This window comes from Peromyscus maniculatus, chromosome 22 (genome assembly GCF_049852395.1).
Source record: "Peromyscus maniculatus bairdii isolate BWxNUB_F1_BW_parent chromosome 22, HU_Pman_BW_mat_3.1, whole genome shotgun sequence".
Lineage (NCBI taxonomy): Eukaryota > Metazoa > Chordata > Mammalia > Rodentia > Cricetidae > Peromyscus > Peromyscus maniculatus.
Genome location: NC_134873.1, coordinates 4375470 through 4394993, shown reverse-complemented (window position 1 = coordinate 4394993; position 19524 = coordinate 4375470). Strand labels below are relative to the sequence as shown.

The 19524-nt window shown below is 62.0% G+C and overlaps 2 protein-coding genes across 4 annotated transcripts; one reads left to right on the top strand and one right to left on the bottom strand.

The window, feature by feature from the left end:
• Positions 1-132: 132 nt before the first annotated feature.
• On the bottom strand, positions 133-9704 carry R3hdm4 (R3H domain containing 4). The gene is made up of 8 exons (XM_076558813.1): positions 9556-9704; positions 4757-4911; positions 4392-4516; positions 3616-3736; positions 2726-2811; positions 1986-2071; positions 1854-1909; positions 133-1076 (listed from the first exon to the last, which is right to left on the bottom strand). The coding sequence occupies exons 1-8, from the start codon at positions 9615-9617 to the stop codon at positions 976-978; spliced, it is 792 nt and encodes a 263-aa protein (XP_076414928.1). The 5' UTR covers positions 9618-9704; the 3' UTR covers positions 133-975.
• Positions 9705-9709: 5 nt separating this feature from the next.
• Positions 9710-15066, top strand: Kiss1r (KISS1 receptor). Of its 3 annotated transcripts, none has more exons than XM_076558806.1 (5): positions 9710-11656; positions 12215-12363; positions 13209-13340; positions 13495-13727; positions 14174-15066. In XM_076558806.1, the coding sequence occupies exons 1-5, from the start codon at positions 10947-10949 to the stop codon at positions 14627-14629; spliced, it is 1680 nt and encodes a 559-aa protein (XP_076414921.1). In that variant the 5' UTR covers positions 9710-10946; the 3' UTR covers positions 14630-15066. The 3 variants fall into 3 exon arrangements, with proteins under 3 accessions (XP_076414921.1, XP_006978279.1, XP_042123224.1); XM_006978217.4 differs by having other exon boundaries at positions 11281-11656; positions 12239-12363; positions 13209-13344; XM_042267290.2 differs by having other exon boundaries at positions 11281-11656; positions 13209-13344.
• Positions 15067-19524: the final 4458 nt, after the last annotated feature.

The following is a 19524-nucleotide window of genomic DNA, read 5'->3' as shown; positions in this document are numbered from 1 at the left end:
GCCCCACCTTTAAGCATTTTACACATTTTAAAATGAAATACAGCATCCAGACCGGAGGATCTCCCGTGTCCCGACTTCCGCCTGCGGCCTTCTGTGACCCCCACCCCCGCCAAACCCAAAGACAGGCACAGCCGCCGAGCACCAAGGCTTTATTAAAAGTGTCCCTTTCCCACAAGCACGAAGAACCACACGAAGGCGGGCGGGGCGGGCCTGGGATCATGTCAGGCCTCTGCGGGGAGCACAGCTCTGCTGGGCGCAGAGGGGGCAGGGGGGCAGGGCACGCAAGGTCAGAGGCTTCTGGCTGGAAGTTCTGCACCCTCGGTGTAAGGAGAGACAGGAGGGGCGGACGGGCAGGCAGAGCCCGGGGAGTCGGGGCAGGATACACACATCACCAAAACAAAAAAAGCATAAAATCAGCCCTTGAGACAAAGCTTGTCCAGACTCACCGGGCGCATGGCGTGCACACGTACGTACACGTACACAGGTACACACACACACACACACACACACACACACACACGACAAGGTGCCCTGGGAAGCGAGCGGACCAGACACCCCATCAGAGCTGAAACCTGGAGGGGTCAGGCAGGGGTCACAACAGAACCCACTACCGGCTGGCGCTAGGTGTTTTGGTTGTGTCTCTATTTCAAAAGAGAAATTAAAACAGACCCATCCCAAACGTGCCAAATTCATAAAAACTGATCAGTGGGGAAATAAAAGAGTCTGGTCTCCTCGCCTGAGCCGCAGACTGCACCAAAGAAAAGCCAAACAGGAAAGAGCACAGAAACGGCCAGCTCAGGTCTCCCCACCCAGATACCAGTACCAGAGCACGGGGCCCGAGCTGGGCCATGGAGGGGCGGGCGGGGCACAGGGGACTCCCCAAGGGAAGGGGGGTGTTCTGATTCTGAAAGTATGCAAGACATTAGCAGACGCCGGAGGTCTGGGCCGGGCGAGTCGGCCCGCGGGGCTCCGCCATCATTGCTGGTCCAGGTAGGCGGACAGCAGCAGCTCCGGGGGCAGGAAGTCCAGGTGGCGGTTGCTGACCTTCATCTGCCTCCGGCCCTCCAGGTCAGCACCTGAGGACAAACACGGGAGGGCTGGAGCAGCTGGGCCAGAGGGCTCCCCTAGCACAAAGGAAGCCCTGCAGGCCAGAGGTGTGCATATGGCTAGATACATAATGCACTGGAGGCTAGCCTGGGCTACACTCAAGACCCTATCTCCATAAACAACAAAAGAAACTGGGTGGTTGGAGGGGGATATGTGGCCAGCCAGGAGCTGCGACTCTATCCACTCCGTCTAGAGGCATCCCTCTTCATCCAGGGCACAGCTCAATCCCCACAGAGAAGTCCCCCCAGCCCCAGCCCCTGCCTCAGTCTGTGAGAAGAGGCAGGTGTGGAGGCCGCAGCATCCTCCTACAGAGAGAAACCAGGGGAACCAAGTCCCAGGGTTGCCATAGCAACTGTCACCACAGCAACTCCAGGCAGGAGGCAGGGACAGGTAGGAGGAAAGGGAAGGACCAGAAGGCACCTGGAACCACCACCCAGGCTCTTGACAGCACACGAGAAAACGGAGGGCAAAGGCTGTGTCCTGGGACCCTCCGTCTCTTCTCCAGGTCTGGGATAGACCTCAGCTCCAGGCTTTAACAACCCCACCTCGGTCCCTCTTCCCTGGAGCTGGGGAGGGACGGTGTCTGCCCACTGGACACCGGAATGCACTCTTCACGAGTTAAATAACGACCAGGCTCCACGGCCACAGTTCTGCTATAAACCTGCATGGCACGCCCCGGGGGCTCCGGCTGGGCCTCTGCTCCCTCAGGAGGGCTGGGGGAGGGGGCAGGGGGAACTGGCACTCACTGGCTGAGATGAGGTCCATGTACTGGCAGACGGCGTGGAGCAGGAGCCTCTCGAAGCTGGGGAGGAAGGGAGTGAGCGGCTGAGGGGCGTGGGGGGAGCAGAGCACACTGCCCCCTCTCCCCAGCCCGGTACCTGTTGTCCAGCATGGCGGTGTACACAGCCTGGGGAGACACCGAGAAGAAGGCCAGCAGCCGCTCCTCCCAACTCTCCAGGGTTTCCTGGGGGGGGGGGGAGAGCTGAGCGTCACCTAGCTGGCCCTCCCCGACATGTGTCCCTCAAACTCCTATACGCTCTGCAGCACCCCACTGCATTGGACCACTCTCCTCCTCCTAACCACACCACCACCGGGAGGGCTCCTGTCACCTCCTCAAGTCAGAAGGCGACATGGTGGTGATGGACTCTGCACCCTAGTCATCTTGCCCGAGGATCAGCCAGCCAGCCATGAGATTAGACATAAGGTCAGGCGGTGGTGGCGCACACCCGTAATCCTGTCACTCGAGATCTGTGCCTTTGCTCGGGAAGCGCACGCGCCTGTAATCCGGGAGCGGTGTCTGCACAGAGCAAGGTGCACAGCTTGGGAAGCGCACGCGCCTGTAATCCCGGGAGCGGTGTCTGCGCAGAGCAAGGCGCAGAGCTCGGGAAGCGCACGCGCCTGTAATCCCGGGAGCGATGTCTGCGCAGAGCAAGGCGCACGAGACAGAAGCCAGGAGACAGGAGCCCGCTCTCTTCAGCTGAGCATGGCGTAAACACTGGTGGCTGCTGTTCTGCTTCCCTGACCTTTCAGCTTCCCCCTGGCACCTGCTCAGGGTTTCTATTAAAGCACCATCTAGATTCCAACAACAACCGGAAAGGCCGAGGACGGCGCCACTCACCATCGGGATGCGGCTGCGCTTGAGCACAGACCGCAGGCGACGGCTGATGCGCTGGAAACACTCGTGAGGGGTGAAGGCGGGGTCCTCTGTAAAGGAGCAAGGGGCGGGGCCAGGTGAGATAGGCTCCGCCCCTGCCTGGCCACACCCTGTGCTGACCCAGCCCCATGCGACACACCCGAGCCTGGCCACACCCACCAGGGAACCTGGGCCCACCGAGGTGACCAAAGAGCCTCACAGCCACAAGGCCCCGCCCCTCTGTGGTTTGGCACCGCCCACACCACACCCCGGAGCCATAGCTCCGCCTCTGAGTCCCGACCCCACCCACACGGCACACCCTGACCTGGCCCCGCCCCCAGCCAAGCCCCACCTCTCCACCAGGCCCCGCCCCCAGATGGGCCCCGCCCCCAGCCGGGATCCCACATCTCAAGTCCTCCCCACGGCCAGGCCCCGCCCCCACCAGGCCCCACCTCTCCGCCGGTCCTCCCCACGGCCAGGCCCCGCCCCCACCAGGCCCCACCTCTCCGCCGGTCCTCCCCACGGCCAGGCCCCGCCCCCACCAGGCCCCACCTCTATGCCGGTCCTCCCCACGGCAGGCCCCGCCCCCAGCCAGGCCCCACCTCTCCGCCGGTCCTCCCCACGGCCAGGCCCCGCCCCTCCACCAGGCCCCACCTCTCCGCCGATCCTCCCCATGGCAGGCCCTGCCCCTCCACCAGGCCCCGCCCCCAGACAGGCCCCGCCCCCACCGGGCCCCACCTCTCCGCCGGTCCTCCCCACAGCCAGGCCCCGCCCCTCCACCAGGCCCCGCCCCCAGCCGGTCCCCACCTCTCCGCCGGTCCGCCCCAGGCCAGGCCCCGCCCCTCCACCAGGCCCCGCCCCCAGCCGCGCCCCACCTCTCCGCCGGTCCTCCCCACGGCCAGGCGCGCGCCTCCGCTTGCCCTGACCCTCATCCTCCAGGTAGCGGAGCACTCGCTCTTGCTCCTCTCCTGAGCGGTTCATGAAATCATTCCAGACCTGGAAGACAGGGACGCAGGCCAGCCCTGAGGCCGGGGTCTGCTTCCGCCTTGACAAACGCGCACACACAGGGCCCCGGGCACACGGGAGCCCATCTGCGCATGTCCCACACGAGTGGGGCCCGAGGCGGATTCTGGAGCTGGGGTGTCAAGGGATGCACAAGAGCTCAGCAGGCACGGCCACTAACTCCGGGGAGGCCAGGGTGGGGCGCACCACCAGCGACGCGCGCTCATGCGCACCACACAGTCTCCAGACGGGTCCCCTGGTCCAAGGGGGCGGACGACCCCGGGGAGGGGCGGGCGACCCCGGGGAGGGGCGGGCGACCCCGGGGAGAGGCAGATGACCCCAGGGAGGGGCGGACGACCCCGGGGAGGGGCGGGCGACCCCGGGGAGGGGCGGGCGACCCCAGGGAGGGGCAGGGGACCCCAGGGAGGGGCACGCGACCTCACGGAGGGGCGGGCGACCCCAGGAAGGGGCAGGGGACCCCAGGGAGGGGCACGCGACCTCACGGAGGGGCGGGCGACCCCAGGGAGGAGCAGATGACCCCAGGGAGGGGCAGGGACCCCGGGGAGGGGCGGGCGACCCCGGGGAGGGCCGGGCGACCCCGGGGAGGGGCGGGCGACCCCGGGAGGGGCGGGCACACCCCAGGTCTCACCTCCACGTAGGTGGCATTGCTGCAGGCCTCTGCGAAGATGCCAGGTGCCGCGGGCGGAGTCCCGTCCCCGTCTTCCGGGCCCGGCGGACCCCCAGCCGTCTCCAGCAGTGTGAGGAGGTACCGGGCTGAACGGAACCAAGGTCCGTGGGCTGAGGCGGGGTCTGGGGTCCCCACTCACTCCCACTGTCCCAGGAAGTTCTGCTGTTTCCTGTTTTACCCAGCCGGTCTCCAGCACCCCATCTTGCTCTCCTTGCCTTACCGAACTCCTAGGCAACCCTCTGAAGCCCTTGTTCTAATGCCTGGCCAGTGGGCGATGCCCGGCAAGGGAAGCCTCAGGCCGACCCACACCCCCGCTCCCCGCTTACTGTTCTCCAGGCGCTGCAGACTCTTCCGTCCCTTGGCCTTGGGCACCAGGTCCGAGTTCCGCACCGCCTGGTTGATAAAATGTTGCTTGCGCCTGGAGGCCGAGACCCTCTTCACCTGTGAGCCGCCGAGCGTGGGCAGGCAGCCGGGGAGGGGCCTGCGGGCCGGGGGAGGGGGCATCAGGGCCCAGGCGGGCCTGCTCCGTGTCCCCTCCCACCCCAGGCCCCTGTGCGTGGGACCCGGGGCCCATGGAATCCAGGACACGGGTTATTATTACGCAAGAGGGGTAAACTGAGGCTCCGAGAAGGCAAGGCCCGAACCCTCGGCACCCAGAGCAGAGGTGGCCCCTTCCACCTTCCCCCTGGAAGTGGACACTCTCCTCCTCGGCCTGTAAACCAGAAAGAGCCGCAGGGTCTCCAGGGGCCATGACGCCCCCCCCCCCCCCCAGAGCTAACTCTTGAAGACGGTGCTAATCCTGCGAAGGGATTAGCCTGGCACTCAGCAGCCTTGGCTCTACTCAGCAGGGCAGGGCCAGAGCCACGGGGAGACAGGCGGGGTGGGAGGACCAGCCGGGAGGACCGCACAGAGAGCAGAGAGCGTGGCAGGCTCAGCCTGGGGCGCATGCATCCAGGGGGCCTTGCAGGGCTGGAGCCTGGAACTTCAGCTCTGGTGGGGACCCCATCGCCAGGCCACCAGTGGCTTCACTGCAGGGGTCCCCGTGGACCTGGGGGCTGGGGGGGACGCCCTCCCGCCTGCTTGGGTCCCCCCTGAGCAGGGTGAGCCCACCCTCCGGAGGAGGGACCGCCAGCCCAGCTTCCAACTTCCTGCCGGCCCCTGAGGTCAACTCTGAGGTCTGAGGCTGGGCCACTTCGGCCCTGGCTGCACCCCCAGGCCTTTAAAGCCGCACCCCGGCAGCTGGCGCAGGCTGATAACAAACCGCTGCAGGAAGGAGGGACTGACTGACGCGGCGGCGCACGGACAGGACAGACTGATGCGGCGCTCGGACAGAAGGACGGATGTGAACCTCAGTCCTGCTAGGGCAAGCCCCCCATGCTCTCGGCCTGCAGCTCGGGTCAGTGCTCAGTTCTAAGGGCCGTGGGGACGTCACCACCTCCTGTGGGCCCCAAGGGCTCCCGGGGACAGGATTGTCCCCCGGATTCAAACTTGTGAAGCCTGCAAGCCTTGGCCTCTCCTGGTCCTGCCGGACTCTGGTTTCTGTCCAGATGCCACCTCCCAGACGGCGGCCAGGCCAGACCAATGAGCACTTCTTCCTGCTAGGTCAAGCAGATGCCCCTCACGCCCTCACCCGTGTCCAGCAGGCAGCCCACAAGCCACAGGGCGGACGGAGTGAACCAATGAACTCCTGCAGTTTGTGGAGTGAATATTCCTTTCCCCATAACCAGGCCACTTCACAGAGACTGAAGCTGGGAACCCAGAGGTGTCAGACCCCTCAGAGTGTGACCAGTACCTGGGAGGGTGGCCAGAGCACAGGGCAGAGGCGCTAGGTCAGCGGGGTTTGGGAAACACAGCCTTTTTTGCATCCTGCTGGTTGGGCAATGGCACTGGCTGGCCAAGACACACCCGGGTACAGCACACCTCCTCTGGCAAATGCTCCCGGAACGAACGGCAGAGAACCCAGTTCCCCAACAGGAAGCAGGGCGGAGGTGACTCAGCGCCTGCCCCCAACGCCCAGCAGGCAGGTGGACACCTGGGTGAGGCCCTGATGGGAAGTAATTCACCAAAACATAGACTTATTTACACCAGAGCCACAGCAAGGTAGCTAGGCGCGGTCACAGAAGGCTGAGGCAGGGAGGATCAGGAGCTGAAGGTCATCCTCTGCGGCACAGAGGGCCTGAGGCCAGCCTGGGCTACCTGGGACCCTGAGTCAAACAAACAAAACAGAACAAGGCCTGGAGAGACGCTGTTCAGCGGTGAGCTCAGTGGTTAGCGCACCGGCTGGCCCTGAGGAGGACCCACACCGGGCTCACAACTGCCGGGGGACTCCAGTTCTGGATTCCCGACGCCCATTATGGCCTCTGCGGGTACTGTATACAAGGCGCACATATATACATACTCTGTGTGCACACAAAATGCCCACACATGAAAAAACATTTTTAAAAAATTAAAATAAATCCAACAGGCAACGGTGGAACCAAACAGGACCCCAGACTGCTGGGCTCCACAGGAGCAGAGCTTTTTAGATTATAGATTAGCCTATAGAAAAACGTCTGCCGTAAATCAAACCGTGAAGGGGAAGATGAATAGGAATCTCACCTACACAACTTAATAAAACACAGCTCTCTGAACAGATGAAGACAGGTCTCTTCTGTATCCCGGGATCTAATCAATATTTATATCTATAATTCAGCTACTATTTGGCTCAAAAGGGCTTATTGGGAAATGTTATCATTTATACTATTTTCTACAGAGAAAATATTTCAGGGTTTAAAATAACCCTGGACTTTTGAATTATAACCTGTTTTTATGTTCAAGCTGTCTGAGTATTATTTTCCTTGCAATTGTACATAAAATGTTTTTACATTTAAAAAAAGGGGAGGAAAATGCTATAGAATTGTATTACATGAAATATATAGAATACACAAATTCATAGAGACAGAAAGATTAGACCTTATCTCAAGACAGAGAAGAAAGGAATATAGAGCAATGACTTCCTGAGAACAGAATCTGTTTCCTGGGATGGAAAAGCCCCACAAATGGAAAGCAGTATCAGGACATGACATCATGAATGTAAATCAATACAGTTAATGTAATTAATGAATATCATAAATATAGCTATTGAATGAGTTAAAAATTAAATCCAACAGGCAACGGTGGAACCAAACAGGACCCCAGACTGCTGGACTCCACGGGAGCAGAGCTTTGTGGGTCCCAACCCGACCTGTGCGCCCCCTCTCCCTCCCCACGACTCAGAAGAGGCCTCTGTCCACATTCACAGACGGGGCAAACCAAGGCACAGAAAGGGGAAACCAAGGCACAGACGGGGGAAACCAAGGCAGAGAAAGGCTCAGCAGCCGAGCGGGAGGCCAAGCCAGCTCTCCTCACACAAGGCCCGGGGTCACAGGACCCGGATTCCTGAGTACCCACATAAGCCAGGGTGCCACACCCGCTGCTCCAGGCTAGACCACTTCCCAGAGACACAGTGATCGCTGCCAGCGCAGCGGAGGGGATGGGGACCCTCAGGGTGGCGGGCAGCGGTGGCTCTCCAGGGCCATTCCACCTCAGCCACCGGGCAGGGAGGGAGGGACCGGGAAAATGCCCAGACGCCTGTGGGCCATAGAGCGGTGTCGCACAGAGTGAGGTCCCCATAGAGCAGTGTCGCACAGAGCGGGGTCCCCATAGAGTGGGGGTCCCCATAGAGCAGGGTCCCCATAGAGCGGTGTGGCACAGAGCGGGGTCCCCATAGAGCGGGGTCCCCATAGAGCGGTGTGGCACAGAGCGGGGTCCCCATAGAGCGGGGTCCCCATAGAGCGGTGTGGCACAGAGCGGGGTCCCCATAGAGCGGGGTCCCCATAGAGCAGGGTCCCCCATAGAGCGGGGTCCCCCATAGAATGGGGTCCCACAGAGCGGGGTCCTCAGAGCAGGGTCCCCATAGAGTGGGGGCCCCCATAGAGCGGGGTCCCCATAGAGCGGGGTTCCCATAGGGCAGGGTCCCACAGATCGGGGTCCCCATAGAGTGGGGCCCCCCTAGAGCGGGGGTCCACAGAGCGGGGTCCCCATACAGCGGGGTCCCCATAGAGCGGGGGTCCCACAGAGCAGGGGTCCCCACAGAGCGGGGTCCCCATAGAGCGGGGGTCCCAGAGAGCGAGGTCCCCATAGAATGGGGTCCCCACAGAGTGGGGGTCCCACAGAGCGGGGGTCCCCATAGAGCGGGGTCCCATAGAGTGGGGTCCCCATAGGGCGGGGTCCCACAGAGCGGGGTCCCATATAGTGGGGTCTCCATAGATCAGGGGTGGGGATGGGTGTGGTCTGTGGTGAGCAGCCAGAGAAAGGGGTGTGGGTGGGGAGAGTCTGCAGCGGGGGAGAGGAGGAAGAGAGGGAGGAGGGACAAGAGGAGGGGACCCCAGCCCGGGGGGAGGAGGAGGAGGAGACCCCAGCCTGGGTGGGGGGAGGAGGAGGAGGAGACCCCAGCCTGGGTGGGGGGAGGAGGAGGAGGAGGAGACCCCAGCCTGGGGGGGAGGAGGAGGAAGAGACCCCAGCCTGGGGGGGGAGGAGGAGACCCCAGCCTGGGGGGGGAGGAGGAGGAGGAGGAGGAGGAGGAGGAGGAGGAGGAGACCCCAGCCTGGGGGGGGTAGGAGGAGGAGGAGGAAGAGGAGGAGGAGGAGGAGACCCCAGCCGGGGAGGGAGGAGGAGGAGGAGGAGGAGGAGACCCCAGCCTGGGGAGGAGGAGGAGGAGGAGGAGGAGGAGGAGGAGGAGGAGACCCCAGCCCGGGAGGAGGAGGAGGAGGAGGAGGAGGAGGAGACCCCAGGATGGGGAGGAGGAGGAGGAGGAGGAGGAGGAGACCCCAGCTCCGGGAGGAGGAGGAGGAGGAGACCCCAGGATGGGGAGGAGGAGGAGGAGGAGGAGACCCCAGGATGGGGAGGAGGAGGAGGAGGAGGAGGAGGAGGAGGAGGAGGAGGAGGAGGAGGAGGAGATCCCAGCCCGGGAGGAGGAGGAGGAGGAGGAGACCCCAGCCCGGGAGGAGGAGGAGGAGGAGGAGACCCCAGCCCGGGAGGAGGAGGAGGAGGAGACCCCAGCCCGGGAGGGAGCCCAGGAAGAGGCCCGGCCCCCGGCCCTGCTCACAGCCTGCTCTCCGCGCCGGGGGTCGCCTCCGGGCCGCCGTTGGGGTCGTCCAGAGCCACCATGGCCTGCAGCCGCAGTCGCAGCCCGGCCCGAGGCCGCGGAGGAAGTGACGCGCGGGGCGGAGTCTGCCGCGGTCGGGGCGGGGACGGCCCCGGAGCAGCCTCGGCGGCCCGGACGCCCTGCCTCGGTTTCCCCCTCCGCAGACGCCGCCGAGCGATGTCACCCGCCGGGCCGAGGACGCAGTCCGGGCCGCCCGGGGGCAGAGGGGGCGGCACCGCGGCCGGGAGGCGACTGCGGAGCCGCGGCCGGCTCCCGGGGCGCGGGTGCGGGAAGGGGCGCGCGCCCGGGCGCACGGCCCGGGGTGATGGGCTCGGCGGGGACCGAGGTGGAGAAGGAAGCCGACCCCAGCCGGTCTGAGCCAGCCTGGTGGAGGAGCCCCGCCGCGGTGCACGCCCCAGCACTCCGGGGCCCGAGGCGGGAGAATCAGGAGAGTTCCGGGCCAGCCTGGGCTACGGGATTGGCCGGGGGGCAGGGCAGGTGCGGCGCACACCTGACCCCCGGCACTGGTTAGCAGGGGCAGGAGGAGCAGATGTTGAAAGTCATCGGCTGACAGCAAGTTCCGGGCCAGCCTGGGCTAGGGGAGAGGCGCGCGCCTTTGGTCCACCAAAAATAAACGACTCAGTGAATTAAAGCCAAAGTCAGCGTCCGCCCCGAGGCTTCGGGGGAAGCCGGCACAGAGGGAAGGGGCGCGGGGCTGCGAGCGGCTTGAGTCCCGGGGTGGGGCGGAGAAGGGGTGCATCCTGGAACCCCTGGCCTGCAGCTCGCTCGGTCGGGGATTGTTCGGGGTCTCCAGGGCTGCTTCCTGTTTGCTCCCCGCCTCCTTTGAGCCCGCCCCTCAGTGTGGGGGGACCCTATACACACGCGGTAGACACACCGCCACCGAGTCACACCTTCGGTCCCCTCTTTCAACCCGTTTTATTTTTCCCTGCTGCATAGTATTCCGGTGGCTTGCCAGGGACACCATCTCAGGGCCCCGAGGGAGCTTCTGAGATACCTTGGGCAGGGGTGTCACGGTGTGGCTGAGGCCCGGTCCCCACGGCTCCCGCTGACAGCTGCCACAGTGCCCATGCCCACTCTCCCACCAGGAACAGGCCACTGGGTGCCAGTTAGAGGGGGAGCCTTAGCCGGGTGGTGGTGGCGCACGCCTTTAATCCCAGCACTCAGGAGGCAGAGGCAGGAGGATATCTCTGAGTTCGAGGCCAGCCTGGTCTACAGAGTGAGTCCCAGGAAAGGCGCAAAGCTACACAGAGAAACCCTGTCTCGGAAAACAAAAAATAAAAATAAAAATAAAAAAATAGAGGGGGAGCCTTGTAACCACCAGAGTCAGCCCAATGGAACCGAGGGTCCCTCCCCTGTCCCGAGGCCTCCTATGGCTCCCATGTCCCGGGGAGCCTCCCCTAGGGCTTCTCCAGAAGGCGGGCCTGGGCCACTCGCCTGGCTGCAGCCTCCCCCGCGAGGGAGGGCGGCGACCCCTCCCCTGCTCGGTGCCCAGCGCCCTCCCTCCTCCTCCTCATCCGGGCACAGCTCTGGGGAGGGCGAGCGCAAGGCTCTGGAGTGGTGACTGCGCAGGGAGACGGGAAGGCGGGGACAGGGGGGGCGCGCGGTATAAGAGTGGCCGCTGGCACAGGAGCCGCGCCCCAGCCCCCTGCGCCGCCGGCAGCAGAGCCCCGGGCGCCGGCACCCCGGGAGGGCGGCCCGGAGGAGGAGGAGGAGGAGGAGGAGCGGGGTCCTTCCCCAGTCCCCGCAGTCCGGGGACTCAACCCGCGAAGGCTGCCTGGAGGAGGAGGGCGGCCGGGCATGGCTACCGAGGCGCCCTTGGGTCCCAACGCGACCTGGTGGGCTCCGGCCAACGCGTCGGGATGCCCAGGGTGCGGTGCCAACGCCTCGGACGGCCCGGGCGCGGCGCCCAGGCCCCTGGATGCCTGGCTGGTCCCCCTGTTCTTCGCCGCGCTCATGTTGCTCGGGCTGGTGGGGAACTCGCTGGTCATCTACGTCATCTGCCGCCACAAGCACATGCGGACGGTGACCAACTTCTACATCGGTGAGTGCGCGCCTTCCTGGGGTTCCCTCCCGGGTGGGCGCGGGGCCCGCACCCCCCAGACTCCCCGCGCCTCACCCTGGCCCGGGAAGGCTGCTGTCACATCTGGCAAAGTGCTGAAGGGGGGGGGTTGGCGGCGAGGCACGGAGACGCGGCCGCTTCCACAGGTGCCTGTCCCCTCCAAAGAGGGGGACGGTGTGTGGGACGCCCTAACGTAGCCCGGGGCTACCCGGGGTCTCTAAGTCAGAGATGGGGAAGCTGAGGCCAAAGACACCCAGGGCTGCGGGAAAGAGCGCGATGAAGGTGGAGGGCGCCCCCCCCCCCCCGGTTTTCTGGTGGAGCGTGTGTGTGTGCGCGCGCGTGTGCGTGTGTGTGTGTGTGTGTGTGTGTGAGAGAGAGAGAGAGTGAGTGTGTGTGTGTGAGAGTGTGAGTGTGTGTGAGTGTGTGTGTGTGTGTGTGTGTGTGTGTGCGCGTGTGCGCGCCGGGGGCGCGGGGGTCCCTCCAACCGGGATGGAGAGGTCAGGGGCCCGGGTCAGGAGCTCTGGGTGCCCAACCTTCCAGCGTCCGCGTGTCCCCCACCTGTAGCCAACCTGGCGGCCACGGACGTCACCTTCCTGCTGTGCTGCGTCCCCTTCACGGCGCTGCTCTATCCGCTGCCCGCCTGGGTGCTGGGAGACTTCATGTGCAAATTCGTCAACTACATCCAGCAGGTGCGCCGGCTGCGGTGGGGGGCGAGCGGGGGAGCAGGAAGTAAGAAGCTGGGGAGCAGAAATGGGGTCCGCTGGGGCAGAGTCTGGTGCGGGTGGGGCCGAGAGCTGGGCGTGTGCTCTGGGGGGGGATACTGGGCAGGGCGTGGGCAGCATCGGAGACTGGATGGGGGTGTAGGAGGGATGGCCAGGGTCTGCGGTGCACAGGGTGGGGTCATGATCAGAAATGAGGCATGGTCTTTATTTATTTATTTAGGTTTCCGAATCAGAGTCTCTGTAGCCCAGGCTGGCCTAGAACTCAGAGACCCGCCTGTCTCTGCCTCCCGAGTGCGGGGATTACAGGCGTGCGCCCTCTAAATAAACTTTTATTTCACGTGTGGGTGTGCAGTACCTGCAGGGGACGGAAGGGGGCGTCGTGTCCCCAGAACTGGAGTCACGGGCGGTTGTGAGCCCTTTACGGGAGCTGGGAACCGAACCGGGTCCTCTGCAGGGGCAGCCGGTGTGCTAACCGCTGAGCCGTCTGTCCAAGCACCAAAGGGCTCGATCTTGCAGGGTAGAGATCAGAGCTGGTGTGGGCAGGGAGGGGTGGTCGGGCATGGACACCCCCAGAATGCAGGCGCACCGTGGGCCTCTGTGCGAAAGACCTGAGACTGGACGTTGGCGGGTCTAGGTGGGCCTGTTCCGGGGTGTGTTCGGGGGGCCTAACAAACCCCAGTGTCCCGTCCCCCCCCTCAGCCCTCCCGGTCCCTTCAACTGCCTGCTCCTCCCGGAACATGTTCGTGTACCCCTGAGGGGTCAGATACGTCCTGGGGCTGGCAGGGCCCACACTCAGTCCTTGGCTTTTCCAGGTGTCAGTGCAAGCCACATGCGCCACCTTGACGGCCATGAGCGTGGACCGCTGGTACGTGACTGTCTTCCCGCTGCGCGCCCTGCACCGCCGCACCCCGCGCCTGGCCCTGGCCGTCAGCCTCAGCATCTGGGTGGGTGAGTGCGGTTTGGAGCGGGAACCAGGGCGGGGGAGGGCATTGGTTGTCGGGAGGCCGGGGGTGGGTGGCGGGGAGACCCTGGCTCCTGAGTGGGACGTGTCCCCACTCTCCGGCCACGGTGCTTGTCCTGGGCGGCCGGGTGGCACAGGTTCTGCAGCCGTGTCCGCCCCGGTGCTGGCCCTGCACCGCCTGTCGCAGGGGCCTCGCACCTACTGCAGCGAGGCCTTTCCCAGCCGCGCCCTGGAGCGCGCCTTCGCGCTCTACAACCTGCTGGCTCTCTACCTGCTGCCCCTGCTCGCTACCTGCGCCTGCTACGGTGCCATGCTGCGCCACCTGGGCCGAGCTGCTGTGCGCCCCGCGCCCACTGACGGCGCCCTGCAGGTGCGGGAGACTCAGGGTGGAGGGGGGCATGAGGGGGGCAGTCGGAGCCTGGTGTATGTGTGTGTGCGCGCGCGCGCGCGCGCGGGGAGGGGGTTGGCGGGGGAGGGGGAGACCCATGGTGCAGATGGAGGGGCTGCTGGAGGGGATTGGAGTCCTGACTGTATGTGTGGGGGGACCCATGTGGGGGTGGAGGGGTACCAGGGGGGCATTTCGGAGCCCGGACTGTGCGTGCATGTGTGTTGGGAGGGACCCGGGGTAGGGTGGAGGGGCTGCTGGGTGAAATCGGAGCCTGGGGTATACGTGTGCGCGTGGGGGAACCCAGGCGAGGTTGGAGGGGCGGCAGTGGGGGAATCAGAGCCGGGACTGCGTATGCATGTGGTAGTGGGACCCTGGAGGGATCTCGGAGGGGGTCCTGTCCCTTCCCATTAATACCCCGGGGTCACCAGGGACAGCTGCTGGCACAGCGCGCCGGAGCGGTGCGCACCAAGGTCTCCCGGCTGGTGGCCGCTGTGGTCCTGCTCTTCGCCGCCTGCTGGGGCCCGATCCAGTTGTTCCTGGTGCTCCAAGCCCTGGGCCCCGCGGGGGCCTGGCACCCTCGCAGCTACGCCGCCTACGCGCTCAAGATCTGGGCTCACTGCATGTCCTACAGCAACTCGGCACTCAATCCGCTGCTCTACGCCTTCCTGGGCTCACACTTCAGACAGGCCTTCTGCCGAGTGTGCCCGTGCGGCCCCCGACGACGCCAGCGCCGGCCCCTCGGCTCTGCACTCTCCGACCGAGCCCAGACCCACACAGCGCCGCACTGCCTGGCCCGGCAACAGGCTGGCGTCAGGACGCCGGAGCCTGGGAACCCTGCAGCGCGCTCGCCATGCGTCCTGCGTGAACAGGCTGCTCCACGCTGAGCTAATCCCTCCGGGGACAATCCAGCCCGTGTTCAGTAGTTAATGGCTTAGTTTGTGTCCCTGGTAACCCGTGTAAACCGCCTTCTCTTCTTCGGGTTGGCACCGTGGGCCGTGGTTTTTGCCGTGGTTGTGATACTACTCTGTACTCTACAGCGTTTGAAGATTAATGTCCCCACTTTCCGCATCTACTTCAGGACTTTGTGCTTAATAGGCAAGTGCTGGACCACTAAGCTAAATACCCAGCCTCTTTTTCCTTTCCCCTACCCATTGTAAAACAGGGTCGCAAGTAGCCCAGGCTGGCCTCCAACTCTGTGTAGGTAAGGCTGACCCTGATCCTCTGGCCACGACCTTGGGACCTAAGCCACCAAGCCCAGCTTTCTTTTTCTATTTTGAGACAAGGTCCTAACATCAGAAAAAATAAAAAATAAAGGATGTAAGATTATGTGTACTTCTCATGATATTTAAATTTTAAAAAAAACCACACACACCGGTTATGATACCCCACAACCGTCACACCACAGAAGGACTGGAGTGGTCATCCTCAGCTCCACAGTGTTCCAGGGCAGCCTCGCTTGATGAGACAGGGTACCAAAATCAAAAAGCAGGACCCTGTGTGGTGGCACACACTTTTAACCCCAGCATGTAGCTAGAGTTTTCCTGCTTTGCCCACAGTTAGGACAAATCTCTGTCACCTGCCAGTCCCACAGCCGCTCAGACCCAACCAAGTAAACACAGAGACTTATATTGCTTACAAACTGTATGGCCGTGGCAGGCTTCTTGCTAACTGTTCTTTTATCTTAAATTAACCATTTCCATAAATCTATACCTTGCCACGTGGCTGGTGGCTTACCGGCGTCTTCACATGCTGCTGGTCATGGCGGCGGCTGCAGTGTCTCTCCGCCTCCACCTTCTGCTTCCCATAATTCTCCTCTTTCCTTGTCCCACCTACTTCCTGCCTGGCCACTGGCCAATCAGTGTTTTATTTATTGACCAATCAGAGCAATTTGACATACAGACCGTCCCACAGCACCAGCACTCGGGAGGCAGAGAGATCTCAAAATCTGAGGCCAGCCTGGTCTACAGAGTGAGTTCCAGGACAGTCAGGACTGCACAGAGAAACCCTGTCTCAAAAATATATATATTGAGAGAGAGAGAGAGAGAGAGAGAGAGAGCCCCTCAGCAGTTAAGGGTTCATCCTATTCTTCTAGAGCACCCACGTTCCATCCCCAGCACCCCCATCAGGTTGCTCACAAAGGCCAGATGTGGGGTCCCCTGTGACTGGAGTTAGAAATGGTTGTGAGCCTCCATGTGGGTGCTGGGAATCAAACCTGGCTCCTCTTTGAGAGCAGCCAGGGTTCTTTTTTTTTTTTTTTTTCTTTTTTAAATGCCGAATGCTGTTTATTGAAGGAGGGAGGAGGTCTTGAATACAGGCTTACAGCACAATGGGAGAACCCTGGAGGGCAGAAGTTCTTGGATGTTTTACAATCTTGCATCTAAGCTGTTAAAGCCCATTATGCAGGATACACAGACAAGGAACTTCCCTTTAGCATTCAGGAGGATGGAACCCAGCAGGGAATTAGCATAGGGAGGATATCAAGGTCAAGGTCAGCAAGCAAGGCAACAGTTACCCAGAACGGGGGCCAGGGACCTACAGGTCCCCCCTTTTACTAAAAAATGAGCTTCTGACTTAGGTTGTGTGGGATGTCAGCAGGTCACATCATGGAGACTCCTGCCCAGGCCACACAGGCGCTCTGTCTTAGGTTGGTGAGCGCCCCCCAGGCATTACCCGTCTCTGAATACTCATTATCATACCGGCTCAATCGTGTGTGAGCTGCATGGTTAATTGCTGCCAAAGATCTCAAAGTGCAGCCAGTGTTCTTAACCACTTATGGTTGTTAGTTCTGAGAGCATGTCCCACCCTGTAGCCCTGACTGGCAGGGAAGTCCTCAGGTTGTCCTGGAACGCACAGGGACCAAAGGAGAGAGAATGCACCATCAAGCTGCACCTCGCTATGGAGGCAGGGTCTCTCCCTGCACCGGAACTTAGTGATTCCTCTAGACTGGCTGGCCTGGAGCCCCCAGAATCCCCGTCTCCACATCCAGTGCCGAGCTGCGAGTGCACCCCATCAGGCCTGGGTTTCTGCCAGGGTCCTGGGGACTGAACCAAAGTCCTCACAGTTGCAAGGCAAGCATGCCATCAACTGAGCCATTTCCCAGGGAGGAAACAGTCTGAAGGAGAAAGTCATTTTGGCTCTGCCTGGCCCTGGTGGGCTGACCAACCGTCGCGAAGGAGAATGAAACGGAGCAGTCGCTCACAGGGTGGCCAGGAAGCAGAAGGAAGCAAGGGACAAGATCTGCCTCACCCCCCAGAAACACGTCCTCCAATCAGGCCCCGGCTTCCAACTTTATCACCTCCAAACAGCCACCACCAAATTACAAATCCATTCTGAAAGTAATCTATCCCCAAGGGTCCAGATCCTGCCACCTGTTGGGAAGGAGGGTTTTTTTTTTTGGGGGGGGGGCTACGGGAAAGGTCACAAATCCACATTCAAGAACAGAGGTGCTGGCACACACCTTTGGTCTCAGCACTTGAGAGGCAGAATCAGGCGGATCTCTATGGGTTCAGGGCCAGCCTGGTCTACAGAGTGAGATCCAGGACAGCCAGGGCTACACAGAGAAACCCTGTCTCCAAAAACCAAACCAAACCAACCAACCAAACACAGAGGAAAAGTCCAAAGCCTCAGATATAAAATTCTGTAGCGAACCCCCCCACCCAGAGTGAGGACAGAAGGAGAAATGAACCTTAGAGACTGTGGTGGGCAGACTTCTGTGGGTTCAAGGCCAGGCAGGGCCACACGGTGAGGCCCTGCCTCTATTTGCTTGTTGCTTTTCTAGGCAAGGTATCTCAGTGTAGCCCAGGCTGTCCTGGAACTCCCTCTGTAGACCAGGCTGGCCCAGAACTCTGAGATCCGCCTGCCTCTGCCGTGCGGGGATAAAGGCGTGTGCCACCACCGCCTGGCTAGAAACCCTGGAGAGGGCTGCAGGGGAGGGCTGGGGGAGTTGGACATACAGTTCACACCGGGCCTAAAATCCTCCCACGTTAGGTTAGGGCATGGTCGGAGGTAGAGTGCTCATCTAGCACGGATTCCATGCCCCGTATCTAAAAGTGTGAGTAAACTGGAAAATGAGTGGAGGTGCAGGCCTCTGACCTTAGCACTCGGGAGGCAGAGGCAGGCGGATCTCTGGGAGTTCCAGGTCAGCCAGGGCTGCACAGGAAAACCCTGTTTTGAAAAACAAACAAAAACAAAAAAAGGAAGGAAGGAAGGAAGGGACGGAAAATGATGTGGCCACGTGCAGTGCCCCTTTAGGAAATTTAACTTCGTGCAGAAGGGGGCTGGAGAGATGGCTCAGCGGTTAAGAGCACTGGATGCTCTTGCACAGGATGCGAGTTCAAGTCCCAACTCATAAGTGCCTACAGCTCCAGTTTCCAGGATCGGACACCTTCACGGGCAAAACATGAACGCACATGAAATAATAAATAATATTTAAAAAACAAAACACAAAAACAGAGGCAGGAGGATCATGAGTTCAAAGCCATCATGGGCTACACGTTGACACCTCGACTGCACAGAAAATCTATGTAGGAGAAAATGACTTCAGGCCTCGGTTTCTCCAAACCTAACTTGGGGAACCGGCTTTTTAGGTGCAATGGCGCCACCTGGCGGCCCCTCACGGCAACGCTGCGCTCTACCTGGACGCAGTTCCTCTGGTGCCCTGCAGGGGGCGCGCACGCCTTACGGAACCGGCCTGATGCGGTCCGGGACCCCAGAGTCGCATCCTGCTGGTCCTAGGAAGTCGGTCCTCATGCTCGCACCTCTAAATATATCCCCGCCGTAAATGGAGGCGGCAGATCGTGGCGTTTGCCTTTAAAGAGGCTGTGAAAATGCTGAGGACGGGATTCCAGGGGCCGGGACTCGGCTCTGCAGGTAAGGGCACCGCTAAGCGGCCTCCGGGGCTGGGGACCCAGGACCCACAGAGGGTGGGGGGCGAAAACACCCCGCTGTCCTCTGACCTCTGCATGCGCTGCGCTAGCTCCTCTCCCCGTGCGCACAGACACCCAGACACACAAATAAATAAAAATTAATTAAAATATTATTTTGCCAGGCGTGGTAGCACATGCTTTTGAATCCCAGCCCTCATGGAGGCAGAGGCAGGCAGAGCTCCGTGAGTTCAAGCCCAGTCTGGTCTACCTAGACAGCTGGGTTGGCGCGCGCGCACGCACACACACACACACACACACACACACATGTCACACACACATCTCTCTCTCCCTTTCACATACACACACATGTCACACACACACATCACACACACACGTCACACACACATCACACACACGTTACACACACATACACACACGTCACGCACACACACACACGTCACACACACGTCTCTCACACACACACATACATACACGTCACACACATGTTACACACACACACACACACATCTCTCTCTCTCTCTCTCTCACACACACACACACACACACACACACACGTCACACACGTCACACACGTCACACACACACATCCAAAGTAGCCGGTGTGATTTTGGCTGCGCCCATTATCTAGGCACTAGGGTCGGGGTTGTCCACTCACAGGGACCCACAGATGTTCGGTTGGCGTCCGTGCGCTCACGGCGCAGGTAGAGAGAGAAATGTCTGCGAGCCCGAGTGACGCGGAGAGGGACCCGGGCGGCACGTGCGGCCCAGCCCCACCCGGGGCCACGCCCTGACAGGTCGAGGTGTCTCCAGGGTTGACGGTGGCGTTTGCCGCCGCCACCCGCACCCCCGGGCCTCGCGGGCCCAGGTTCCGCGCACCTGCTGCACTCTGGGTT

Excerpts from the sequence above, each read along its gene's own strand:
- Kiss1r (XM_076558806.1), top strand. The coding sequence starts at position 10,947 with ATGGAACCGAGGGTCCCTCCCCTGTCCCGAGGCCTCCTATGGCTCCCA. Across the intron at positions 11,657-12,214 it reads GGTGACCAACTTCTACATCG|CGTCCGCGTGTCCCCCACCT; the intron begins GTGAGTGCGCGC and ends CCAACCTTCCAG. Across the intron at positions 13,341-13,494 it reads CCGTCAGCCTCAGCATCTGG|GTTCTGCAGCCGTGTCCGCC; the intron begins GTGGGTGAGTGC and ends CGGGTGGCACAG.
- R3hdm4 (XM_076558813.1), bottom strand. The coding sequence starts at position 9,617 with ATGGTGGCTCTGGACGACCCCAACGGCGGCCCGGAGGCGACCCCCGGC. Across the intron at positions 4,517-4,756 it reads TCTGCAGCGCCTGGAGAACA|CCCGGTACCTCCTCACACTG; the intron begins GTAAGCGGGGAG and ends GGTTCCGTTCAG. Across the intron at positions 2,812-3,615 it reads TGGGGAGGACCGGCGGAGAG|AGGACCCCGCCTTCACCCCT; the intron begins GTGGGGCGCGGC and ends GCTCCTTTACAG.